This window comes from Plasmodium malariae (genome assembly GCF_900090045.1).
Source record: "Plasmodium malariae genome assembly, chromosome: 14".
Taxonomy (NCBI): Eukaryota; Apicomplexa; class Aconoidasida; order Haemosporida; family Plasmodiidae; genus Plasmodium; species Plasmodium malariae.
Window position 1 is genome coordinate 2,460,435 of NC_041788.1, and position 13,795 is coordinate 2,474,229.

Here is a 13,795-nt window from a genome sequence, read left to right on the forward strand (position 1 = left end):
TTTACATATTTCACTTCTCAATCTCGAAGGAGCAAATAAAATTCATTTCTCTTTCTTCTTGCGTCTTCCTTTTTGAATTTTAGCAAAATATTGTTTTTTTCTTTTTATGATCCGAATCATGTTTTAAAATATTACAAAAATGGGGTTTTTACTGATGAAACAAGCGTTAATGCTCGCACATACGTGTTTATATGTATGCATATATATACATGCATAAATTCAGTATGCGTAACATGTAAGTAGTCCTCGTAGCTCATTCTTTTCATTATAAGGAAAAATGAAAGTACGTTGTCGTTTCTAAAGTTTCTCTTCGCGCATATCCGCTTTTCCTTTAAAACGTTTTTTCCTTTCCTTTTTTAAAAAAATCTGTAAACTTTTAGATCTGTCAAAATGTGCAAGGAAAAAAAAAAAAATATAAAAATAGTAAAAAAAATGATAAAAAAAAATATTAACAAAATAGTAAAAAAATGATAAAAAAAATATTAACAAAATATTAACAAAATATTAACAAAATATTAACAAAATAATAACAAAATAGTAAAAAAATATTAACAAAATATTAACAAAATATTAACAAAATATTAACAAAATATTAACAAAATATTAACAAATATTAACAAAATATTAACAAAATATTAACAAAATATTAACAAAATAATAACAAAATAGTAAAAAAATATTAACAAAATATTAACAAAATAGTAAAAAAATGATAAAAAAATATTAACAGTAAGGTAACGAAATAATAATGAAAAAAAAAAATGGGATTATCAGATTAACGCATGCTTGTCTATTTATGGAATTTACATACAAGACAAAAGTGCAGTTATATGTGTATGTACGTGCCTGCACATGTACACAAACATTTGTAGAAAACTGCACAAGTAACATATGCTGAACATAAAATGAAAACAAATAAGGATGGAATGCAAATGAGATCATTTATCAACTTTCTGCTTTACCCTTTTGTCGATGAGGAGTGAGCCTGTATGGTTTCCTCCTTTAACTCCTTTATCTTCAAATTATTTTTCTGTAAACAAAATAAAAAAAGAATAAAACAATATAAAATAAAACGAAATAATAAAAACTCGGGAGATAACTTCTTGTATGTATGTTGTCATTATTTATTGGAAAAATAGGAAAAGACAAAATTTCCATTATCCACAACTGACTAATATACATGCACGTACAGCGATGTACACGTATATGCAAATACGCACATGGACAGAAGATTGAGGTCTCATATATTCTTGCAGTTCATCGTTTAAATATTTGTTTCGGTTTAGTGTTTTCGTGTTCTCCCCATTCTGCAGCTCCGGAAATTTAGCATTTTTACAAATGTAAAAGGAGTGCTCCTGTGCAAAAAAAAAAAAAAAAAAAAAAAGTAGAAGAATAAAAATAATAATAAAAAAAATATTAACAAAATAGTAAAAAAATGATAAAAAAAATATTAACAAAATAGTTAAAAAATGATAAAAAAAATATTAACAAAATAGTAAAAAAATGATAAAAAAAATATTAACAAAAAAGTTATGATAAAATATTAACAAAAAAATTATGATAAAATATTAACAAAAAAATTATGATAAAAAAAATATTAACAATAAAAATAAAGATAAAAAATCGGAATAAGGATATGAAAGAAAACTCAACAAAACAAAGCAGTAACGCGAAATAAAACATAATAGGCAAAAAAAAAAAAAAAAAAAAAAAAAAGGCAATAGGGAAGGCCCCTTTCCCCACAAGAGTGCACGTTGCACTAAATTTTGTTTATTTAATTTTTTTTTCAAAATATTTCTTAGCCTTTTTAACTTTTAATTCTTTCTTATCCCGCTCAATGAGGTTCTTCCTTTCTTCTTCAATATCTTCTAACGTAACTCCCTTGTGAGCTAAAAGAGAAAAAAGGAACAGAGTTTTACACAATTACACATTTTAAGGTTTTTATATTCTTTTATTATTTACTCATTTGTTCTTCATTTAATCTTCTCCTTATATTGTATGTGTGTGTATATATGCGGTCGTTTGCCTCTTTCTCTGCATTTTGCAAAAAAAAAAAAAAAAAGAGAGAAGTGTTAACTACGAAGCTCTATATTGACGCAGAATCGTACTGAAATATTTGCGCCTTCATATGTATAGATTTATACATATATATTTACATATATATATATATATATATATATATATATAAATATGTTAGCATGTTTGTACGCGCGCAAGTATAAGATGTTTCTCTTTCATGTTAATATACCATGATAAGTATCATTGTATATGCTGTTGAACTCTTCCTTTATTTCGACATGCTCATCAAAGTTCGGCGAACGGTCCCTCAGTTGCTAACAAAATTAAAAACGTGCACATTTGTATGTGTGCGTACAAATACATATGTACACATATTTATGTAGTGTAAATATGTACATACATAAATACATGTAAACATTGGTACATACGTATACGCAGAGGCTGCTCCTTCACTTATTACTATCATTATTATTATTACTGCCATTATTATTATTATTATTATCATCATTATCAGTATTATTATTTTTTTTATTATATTTTTTAAGTACCTTAAAATATTCAAATCTTGCATCCTCACTGTCATCATTCTCTTGACCGTGTTGACCATATGAAGATGAGGGGCTTTCTAATTTCATCAGTGAGTTTATTCTGCTTCTTCTGTTTATTTTTTTGTCTATTTTTTCTGCTTCACTCCTGTTGTATATGTACTCCTGGAAACTGCTCAAGTCCTGCACACATACATACATACATACATACATACAAAAATAAATACAAAAAAGTGTATATATATACATGCACATAAGTGAGGTATGGGAGAGTATAAAAATTTAAAGGATGAACAAAACAAAAAGTAAAACAAAGCTATCTTTTAATGATCTTTTTATAACATCTGTAAGCTCCGTAATTTCCTAAAAAAAAAAAAAATAAAAAAAATACAGCATTGGACTGAATAAGCATTCAATATATATATATATGTATGTATATATGTATATATGTGTGTATATATGTGTGTATATATGTGTGTATATATGTGTGTATATATGTGTGTATATATGTGTGTATATATGTGTGTATATATGTGTGTATATATGTGTGTATATATGTGTGTACATGCACATATCATGAATAGGGACCGTAGACAACATTTTTTTTCTTCTCATAATTACCTCGTCCTGTTCGCAATTGTGTTTGCTGTCATTTGTTTTCACTTGTCTTCCTTTTAGCAACTCCAGATTCTTCGAAAAATATGGAAAAAAAAAAATAATAAATAAAATTAAAAATTAAAAATTAAAAAATAAATAAAATTAAAAAAATAATAAAATAATAGAACGGCCATTATTATTGTTATGACTATGTACTAATAGTTGCTCATATAACTATTCCTTTTTTTTCCTTTTTTCCCCATTTTTTTTTTTTGTACATGCTTTATGTTAAATGGGTTAAAAAAATTTATTTTTTTGATCCTCAAAGGTTCCTTTTCAATATTATTCCAAAATGTACCCAAATTTATTTCTTCTTTCTTGTACACTTGTATCCCTTTGTACAACTTCATGTGGAAATTCGAAAATTAAGGGGGGGTCAATGTGTATGTCATCAAGTGTGTATAGTCATGTGTATGTTGTCATGTATGTATACTATATTATATGGTTAAATGCACTTAAGCCACTTAACCACTCAGTGTTCATTCACATACGTTTTCATTTAAGGGGAAAATATAATTGTTTGGCTCTTGCTCGATATAATTTATGAAGGTATATCCTCCTATCTCTTGAGGTATTTTGAAAAGGACCTTCTCAGACTGATTGAGAAAAAAAAAAAAAAAAAAAAAAAAAAAGTGTAAATTTGAGTTTGTACATTATAAAACATACTTTATAGTTTCGTATGTAACGACATATAAGACTGTCTTGATATAAGTTTTGCACATGCGCCAATGAAGGAATACCTTAATTATGTCCTCGTTGATCTCTTGATCATCCAAGTTAACGTACACTCTTTTTTCTAGGAGCCTAAAGGGGCACGGGAAAAGAAAATATGGGGGAAAAAAAAAAAAAAAAGAAAAAAAAAAAAGGAGTAAATAATAGTACGTATACACACATCTATACACATATGTACATATACACTCCCATACGAATTGGGAAAACTCAAATGCAGCATTTTTTTAAGGGGTGACTTACTCTGTATATTTATTATATAAGCTATTATAATTTAAAATGGTATCATATGAGTTGTCTTCCCCTTTTTTAGATATATAGTGAAAACGAAGCATGGGAGAATTTTCACAACTACTTTTTATTTCAGTCAATGTGTTGTGCATATCATCGTATGTGTCATTTAGCACATCCGTACCCTCATCCATTTCATTAGCACACGGATTATCTGAATTATGTATATTGTTATCGTTTTGGTCTAAAAAAAAAATTATCATTCATGGAAGATAAGTGAATGCACAGATGTTTGACATGATATGATATAATATGACCTTTTTTTTCGTGTGCTGTCAAAGGGGGTTCGTAAGGCAAGGAGGAGTGTAGCAAAAGAAAAAAAAAAAAAAAAAAAAAAAAAAAGAAGAAAATGGAAAGGAAAGGAAAAGTAACAGTAATAGTAATAGTAATGGTAGTCGTAATTTTAGTAAAATAAGTATAAACGAAAAGCACCTTCTTCCCCCGTCTCCTCAACCCATATGAACTTCTCCTCTTCCGCTTCCGATATTTTTGATTTTTTCTAAAAAAAAGAAAAAAAAAAAAGTAGCATAATTATTTGTAATAAAAAAACAAAAATTATACAACTGCACTGTACACTTCGACATAATTTTTTCTTCATATGATTTATTTTGTTTTTTGTTACCTTAAATTTTTGTACTCTCTCAAAAATATTTTTTTGTCTTTTTTTCATTTTAGCTTTAGCTGTAGGTATCATAATATCTGAGTATTCCTTCGGTATGTTTAAAAGTTTTTCTTGTATGAACTGATTTTTTATTAACAACGTATTCTTTCTCTTCTCTTTTAAGTATTTCAATATGGCGGTTCTACTACCTTCCTCAACCTATGCGCAATGTACATATATATATATGTATGTATGCATGTATGTATGTATGTACGAATCTGTGCATGCTACCAGCATACTTTTTATATATAATGATTAAGTAAATGTGTACATTTTTATACTACGAACAGTTTCTCTTTATTTTTTCATCTTTTTTCCATTCTTTTTGCGCTATTACATTGCTATAGTTAAAATGCTTGTGCTTAAGCAGATAGTTGTACATGTGGAAAAGAACAAAATGGAAGTGGTTCACTTTCTCTACTATGGGAATCAACTCCTCTCGGTCTTCATCTTTTCTCTTTATGTAAATTTTGCATATCTATAAGGTGAACAGTAAATAATAAGAGTAAAAAGCTGATTACGTGAAGAATGCTACAAGATGAGTAAAACTCCTATGTTTATTCTTCCTACGCAGGTGAGCACATTCGTACATATGCCCAAGCTTCGAGAAGATAAGCATTTAAATATATGAGTACTTATTTTTATGCTATTCTTCCTTCTTTTTTTCTTTTTAATGCAAATATTTTTACATTATAGTATCCCGTCATTAATCGAGTGAAATCAGAAAAGTCCGGTTCACCTGAGTATTTCTAAAGGGAGGAAGAAGGGGAAATAAAAAAATGCATTGATAACACAGTAGGTTAAGAAGTTGGAGTAGTAAAACGAATAAACCTTGTGTATATATGCGCATTTGTATTCCTCTTTTGTCCTCCCCTACCTGCAGAAATCGTTTGCATTTATTTTTCTGGTAGCAGCTTCTGCACGTCTAACAAAAAAAAAATAAATAAATAAAAATAAAATGAAAAACGCTGAACGAACGCTGAACAAAACATCACATCCATACGATAGAGTGAACTAAAACCAAAAGGATAAATGACAAGTGCAAGAACTTCCCGCTATTATTTGATGTGTAGCCAATTATTCATACATGTACTTCCGATATATTGAAAAAGTGTCTTATCCTTTTAGCTGAGTTGACTACTTTCTTAGGGGCTATTTCACCTTCAACCAGGATCCTTCATTAATATGTAAGAAACGAAATGGGTGAAGTGAAAATGTGGATAAAAAAATAAATATTAAAAATTAAAAAAAAAAAAAGGAACAACATAAAAATTGAGTTACTCATTTTTCTCTTTTTTCTGTAATTACGTATTCTTGTCCCTTAGTATTACTGGGCATTGCAATTTTACAATTTCTTCAAAAACTTTTACTTTATCTTTTTTTAATTCAGCATTATCTTTATAACAGTAGTCTAGAAAATCCTTTATCTCTAATCCTATGCTTGAGAACCACAGCGACTTTTTCAGCTTTGGAAAAAAGGGCCAGAAAAAAAAAAAAAAATTATGAGCGCATTATGAACACATTAGGAACAATGTTAAGCTGATCTTTTCTTTTTTTATCAGCATTCTTTTGTATTATTTTTTTTTGGTACCACTTTTTTTGCCTCTTCTTTTTTTCACCTACTTGAACTTTATTTTTTGGGTCATTGCAAGAGCAACAAATAACTGAGAAATTTTCAAAATTTTTTAAAAAATTCGAACAGTTATTAATTAGTTGACTTTTATTTTTTACTACTTCAACTTTTGTGAGTAAAAGTTGTTGGTTGTTCTTAAAGTCAAAGCTATTGATAACTACAGAGCTGTAAAATGTTCTTCTCCTGAAATTGCTGCGATATGGTGAGCACTTCATTTGCTTTTTAATTGCATTCATTTTGTTTCCTCTATTTTTAATTTCCAAACATAGTGATACTTGTGTGTGAGGAACTACGTGTATACACTTAACACAAAAAAGTGTAGAGGTATTTCCATCATGACAATTAACATTATTGGCTACTTACTTGATTTTACCTTGCTCGCTCATAATTTATACTCAACATTTAAAAAAAAAAAAAAACAAGTTTCTTCTTTTTTAATATATATACATATACATATATGTACATATACATATATGTACATATACATATATATATATATTTGAAGGAAGGGGGAAATATTTGAAGTGTTACAAAAAATGAAAAGAAGAGTAGGAGAGCTAATATACATGAATACCTATACAATTGTGCATTTATATATACACGCACAGGAATGTACATGAAATATTTTTTTTTGCAAAATTCTGATTATGTAAATTCAAATGGACGTGGTACCTCTAGTAAAGGCAACTTCAGCATGCTTGGGGAACTTTACTCGACATCGAAAAAGAAAAAAAATTAAAGTTAAAATTAAAATTAAAAGTAGCTTGACAATCAGCGAAAAAAAAAAAAAAAAAACTATGAAAAAACAACAAATTAACTACAAAAAGATCATAAAAACATACGGTCATACGAACATACGAACATACGAACATACGAACATACGAACATACGATCATACGAACATACGATCATACGAACATACGATCATACGAACATACGATCATACGAACATACGATCATACGAACATACGAACGGAATAAAAAATGCAACATGACGAAACGGTAAAATATAATGAATCTAATCAAAGCACAAGTCAGTGTTCATTTTTAAAGTGGAAGCTGCATACTACGAGGAACAGCAGAGAAAGGAAAAGAAGTTTCTTCATGTTTACCGTGTATAACATTTGAACATATATATATATTTATATATATGTGTTCATATTCTCATATACGCGAATAAAAATACAATTTCAACAAAACTTTTTTTTCAAACCTCTCCCACCTTCTTTTCTTGGCAATCCTACCTCATATTTACCACAGTTAGGAATACCCTCTCATAGTGCCATTTTCCAAAACAAACACGTGTTCATATAACCACGAAATTATATATACACATAATTAATCATATATATATATATATACATGCATACTCAAATATATTTTTATCTGTTTTTGTACTCGTTCATTTACCCTCAAACATAATCTTATATCAGACAAATGCTTCCCTTTTTATGTCTGTTTCGAAACTCATAAGCTACGTGAACGAAGCCACACGCAGAGCGTTGCTACAGGTAGCGCAATTGAACACCCCATTATGCGCATAACGCAGCATTAAGTAGAGTAGGCATATATAAATAATAAAATTAAAAAAGAAGAAAGAAAAAAGAAAAAAAAAATAATGAAATAATATAACGGCTAAATTACAAAAGAGCAAAATAACCAAACAGCAAAAAGCAAAAAGCGAAAAGCAAAAAGCGAAAAGCGAAAAGCGAAAAGCAAATAGTGAAAAGCAAATAGTGAAAAGCAAATAGTGAAAAGCAAATAGTGAAAAGCAAATAGTAAAAAGCAAATAGTAAAAAGCAAATAGTAAAAAGCAAATAGTAAAAAGCAAATAGTAAAAAGCAAAATACCATATAACCAAACAGCATATAGCAAAATATGATATAACCAAACAACATACAGCAAAATACCATATAACCAAATAGCAAAAAGCAAAAAGCAAAATATCAATTAACCAAATAGCAAAAAACAAAATACCAAATAACCAAATAGCAAAAAGCAAAATACCAAACAACCGAATAACCAAACAAATAGCCTAAAACAAAGCTATAGTGCAAAAACGGCATAGCTACAAAATGCATATGATTGAGTTGATAGAAAATAGAAAATTTAAGGTCATACAGAAAAGGGTAAAGGCAGAAAAATTAGAGGATTTTTTTTTTTGTTTTTTACGATATAACAATTTATACAAAGGAAAGAATAGGTACGTGTTAGAAATATGGAAAAGCATAACTAATGAAAACAAGCAGTACTACAGATATAAAGATTTCACTTTTGTCAATTTTAAATATGTGTGTGACAATTTAACTTGTATATCAAAAAAAAAAAATAAAGATAGTCAGTATGAGGTTGTAACGCCTAGCAAAGTGTGTGAAAAGTGGAATGCTGATACGAAGGCTATAGTACATGTCTTTCTGGTGCAATTATTTCACATCGTGTTGTACAACGCGGAGATTTCAAAACGGGGTTACGAAGGTATAGCTGTTGATGTGGATATAAACTCAAGTGAAGGAAAAGTTGAAGACCCTCATGGCACTCAAAGTGCAAATCTTAACGAATCAGTGATAGGCAAAAAAGGAGGCCAAAATATAGAAAATCGCGAAAATTACGAGAATAAACAAAATAATGAAAATTATCAAAATCGTGAGAATAGCGAATGCAGTAGCCTCACAAGCGAAGCTTTCTCCACCTTTTCGAGGCTGACTATTATAAATGAAAACAAAGAGTTCGAAATACTGTTTAATATAATTCATCCGTATATATATAGTACATATGTATCAAATATGGTTGCACACATTGTAGACTCACCTAGCGTAAATATTAGTGAGTGCTTTTTACAATATATATTGTACACATTATATAATATATATTTGCAAAATAAAAATGTGCTTTTTTTTTATTTCATTATTTACAAAAATTTGAAGAAAATAAGGAATAATATAATTAACACAATAGATATCTTAATTGAATGGAAAATTGCAAAATTTATAAAAAAAAAATATACAACTGTTATAACAAATTTTAAATGTCTTAGACGATTTTTACTTAACATAAGTGATCGTAACACTATTGAAAATTTTGTATATTTTATTTTAACATACTTACATAATCAGTTAATTACTATTTGCCCAAATAAATTGGACATTGAATTTATATCTTATAGAAAAGAAAATAATTTATTTGAATTTTCTTTTTTTATTTATTTATCAATGCAAGATTTGTGTGAAAAAAAGAACAGATCTTTTTTTTCTAATTATAACACTCAAAAAATTAAAAGTATTCTTAAGAATGAACAAGTGGGTATATTCGACATTTATATAGTATTATATTACATTACCAACTGCAATTGTGACAATTATGTAAAATTAAAATTTATTTTACTCACACTGATTAAAAGCGCACTTTCGCCTGACTTGTTCATGCAACATGGGGAAATTTTGTTCAGCAAATGGGGAGAAGCGGTTAAGAAGAAAATGAGAATTTCAAAGGGAGATTTGTCAAGTGGGCATACAGAAGATGCAAATTTGGATGGGGTTAATGTGGGAGTGACTAATATAGGAGGAGCTAATACACGAAGAGATCGTGTGGTAAATGAGAACAGTGGTACAAACAAGGAAGAACATCTACCCACGCAAGGAGAAATCTCAGTGCATGTTTCGAATTTGCTTACAAGTAATGACACATTGATAGAAGAATTCATAAAAAAAGAGACGTTTTATAATCTCGCGTACATTTTTAAACATATATACGCGTGTTGTTATACCATAATTAATAACAAAAGGGAATATTGCGTAAAATTTGACTCGTATGAACATGTTGATGTTGAAAATACGACGTATAATTACAATTATTGCTACTACAGTGATGTAATTATGAATGATTGTAATTTTTTGATTGCTCCTACAACTGATGAGACGATTAATAAAAATTATGTTATTGTTGTAGCTCTACTGATACATATGCATATTATTAGTATTAACGATATATGGAGTTGTCATCTGTTAAGGCTTGTTGAGCATAGTAATTTTTTTCAAATTTTAAATTTTTTAAAAATTAAAAAGAAGAACGTTCTTTTTTATTTAACCATATCGAGTTTTTTAAAAATAAATTATCAGTCTATGTTCAAATTTACAAAACTTCAAAAAGATATTTCTGCTGAGAAAGAATGCTGTCCTGCAGACTTCCTATATTACGTGCATTTTTATAAATACAAGATGAAGCAAGAATATTTTTCAAAAATAAATTTATTGAGGAAAAATTTGATGGAATATAATTTTAATGAAAACAAAATAGTACATCTTATGTGTCTCCATTTAATGGATATTAAAAAATATATAATCAAGCTGCCATTGAATGTTTTAAAGAGTGTATTCAAAAACATTTTTAAGTATTTGTCTTCACCTATTCATGATGTTAAAAAAAGCATAAGTGAATATTTTAGAAATATGTGTTTAAGAATTGCCTTTTATACGTTCGAGTTAATTTTCATCATATCATCGTACATTTACTATTCAGGTCAAGTACAAAATAAACAAGAATATAATAAAAAGTTTTACATATTTTCCTTTTTTTTTAACTTAATTGATGTGTACATAAAATTTGTTGAAAAATATAATAAAAAGAACAACACGTTCGTATTTTCTTTTCTGAACTACCAGTTTGTGCAAGCATTTTTTTTGTTTTTTGATTATACATATTGTGTTACCGTTTTGAGTACCCACTTGAATGACAATGCAGGAAAGGAAGCGCAGATTGGAGAAGGGTACTGTCACTGCTTCTACCACAGCCGCTGCTTTGAATGTGAAAAGAGGGTTAAATGCACAAATGATATTACTTTGCTGAGTAATGAGAAAAAAAAAAGGAAAGACCAAATTTTTTTTTTGAAAAAATTTACAGATATTCGTTTTATACAAAATGAATCGCATTCAGAGTTACCAGCAAATAGTCTAACACTTATTGAAGACTTAAACTACCACATGTACAGTTATAACAAAATTATGGAGACACATAGAAATAATAAAAACGCAAAGGAAAAAAAAATTTCTGACTTGTTCAGGAAATATGGAACTTTTAACGAATATTACTCGAATAATATTATTTCGATAATTTTAAAATTTATTAACAATAATAAAGTTGAAATAAATTGTTATTTTTACACTCTATTGCTCTATGCTGTAGCTAAATTGCACCTGTCCCAGAGCTATCGATACAGGGAAATTAACTACTTAACTTTTTTGCATCTTTTACCATGGAAAAATTGCCTCGATTTTTGTATAAAAAATAGTCAATTAAGTTGTTTTTTTTTTCAAAAATTTTATGAATGTGTTCATAATTTATTGCCAGAAATTGTCATTGAGCATTTTCATGATGATATTCATTTCACACACATATCTGGAAAAACGGAAAATTTAATGCGCTATTTTATAATGGAAAGAAAAGAAGGAGAAAATTTTCAAGGAGGAATATATCCTTATGACAGAAAGAACAATTTTAATGGGGAATGTAATTCCAAGGGCAAAGAGGGCACTATTGGGGGGCATAGTAACTCATATATTATTTTAGAAAAGGAGCAACAACATGATAGTGAGCTGGATTTCTCTAATTTTGAGTGTACAAATTTATATGAACAAATAATACGTGGAAAGGAAGTGATAAAGGTATTATTTTTTTCTGAAAATTACAAGTATACGAATGTATACTATTTAAATAAAATATTTAAAAGTAATTTATTAAAAAATTGTATATTAATAACTACTTTTGTTAATGTATATTTTTTGAAAAGACAGGAACAACAACTGAGTAATAATAATTTTATTGATATCATTCAGAGTTTGTTTGATGAACATGTGACTTCATATTACATTTCTATATTTCAAAACCCATTGAATTTTTTTTTAAAATGTTCAACAAAGTTTTGTAAGCTGTTAGTTGAATACGATTATATGGATAATGTAATATTTTTTATTTTTACGAAATTGTATAATTACTTATCTTTAATGCCCCCTAAGATCTCAATGGACGACTTCCTACCGATAAATGTAGAGGACATAACATCACTTCAAGAAACAGCTATAGCACAATTTGTGCTAAACCTGAGGGAGGGAAACATAAAGGAGCAGGGGGAAAAAGAAAAGGAGGAGGTGCTTCGAAACGACAAAACATACAATGCATACAATACATACAAACCATACATACCATACAATACAGAGCAATGTGATGGTGTAACAGACATGACAGTAGAAGGAAACAAGAACAGTAACAGTAATAGCAATTGTAGTGAAATGGGAAAGAAGGAGAATAAAATTTTTGATGACGTAGTTTTTTTTTTAAAAAAAATGCATATACTAGTAAGGACCTTTAATCCAAACTGCTTAAATAGTTTGTGTGAATCGGGATTTAATGTAAAGAGCGCATTTTATTTATCTTTTTACCTAACTCCAACAATTTTTACGAATATATTTTTTTATTTAAACAATAACATAATGGCTATTGTTAATGAAAATTTTAACGTAGAAGACAACTTAAAATATTATGAACATATTCATGTAAATAAGCGAACGGATGAACATGCATTAGACCCATATAACATAATCGACAAAACATTGTTTTATCTGCAAATTGTTGTTTTTTATTTAATTGTTAATGCAAATAATAAGTTAATGGATATTTCAAATTATACGCAAAATGTGTGCACATATTTCACAAATTGCTTACAAATACATATAAAACCGCACATAGATAAGTTTATTATTTCTGTTCTACCAATCATGCTACAATATTTTTATTTCTTTCCGTTATTCATACCTTCCGCGCTGTCATATTTGACGCAAATCCCGAATTACGATAATGAGTTCTCCGAAGAAATTGCCAGGTTTGAGAAGAAAATAAGACGAATACTTGAAGTTTCGTATAAGTTTGGATCGGAGCGGAAGGCTTCATCGTGATACGGTAATTAGGGTGATTTTTTTTAGTTTTTTTTTTTTTTTTTTTTTTTCTAGCTATTTTTAATAAATATATATAACAAATTTTAATTTTTCTAGCTATTTTTAATAAATATATATATAACAAATTTTAATTTTTCTAGCCATTTTTGACCTTTTTTTGGCTTTTTAGCAAACTGATACGAAAGATACGAAAAGGTTTGCGACATGATTATATATACATGGCATATATATTTAAATGTATACAATACAAAACAAGAGTTGGATGTACGTTTGTAGGAATTAATAAGCAGGAAAAGAGTGCACGTAAAATTTGCAC

At 28.1% G+C, this 13,795-nt stretch overlaps 2 protein-coding genes across 2 annotated transcripts; one reads left to right on the plus strand and one right to left on the minus strand.

Moving 5' to 3' along the window:
- Nucleotides 1-958: 958 nt before the first annotated feature.
- On the minus strand, nucleotides 959-6,771 carry PmUG01_14063200 (conserved Plasmodium protein, unknown function; the record flags this gene model as incomplete). The annotated part of the gene is made up of 17 exons (XM_029008213.1): nucleotides 959-1,030; nucleotides 1,221-1,355; nucleotides 1,813-1,889; nucleotides 2,249-2,333; nucleotides 2,568-2,729; nucleotides 2,877-2,927; nucleotides 3,186-3,254; nucleotides 3,962-4,025; nucleotides 4,194-4,425; nucleotides 4,665-4,740; nucleotides 4,864-5,061; nucleotides 5,240-5,380; nucleotides 5,592-5,651; nucleotides 5,780-5,827; nucleotides 5,996-6,077; nucleotides 6,211-6,368; nucleotides 6,526-6,771. 17 exons carry the CDS (start codon nucleotides 6,769-6,771, stop codon nucleotides 959-961), a joined length of 1,956 nt encoding a protein of 651 aa, XP_028864525.1.
- Nucleotides 6,772-8,610: 1,839 nt separating this feature from the next.
- Nucleotides 8,611-13,479, plus strand: PmUG01_14063300 (conserved Plasmodium protein, unknown function; the record flags this gene model as incomplete). Its single annotated transcript, XM_029008214.1, has 1 exon — nucleotides 8,611-13,479. One exon carries the CDS (start codon nucleotides 8,611-8,613, stop codon nucleotides 13,477-13,479), a length of 4,869 nt encoding a protein of 1,622 aa, XP_028864526.1.
- Between the last annotated feature and the right edge of the window lie 316 nt (nucleotides 13,480-13,795).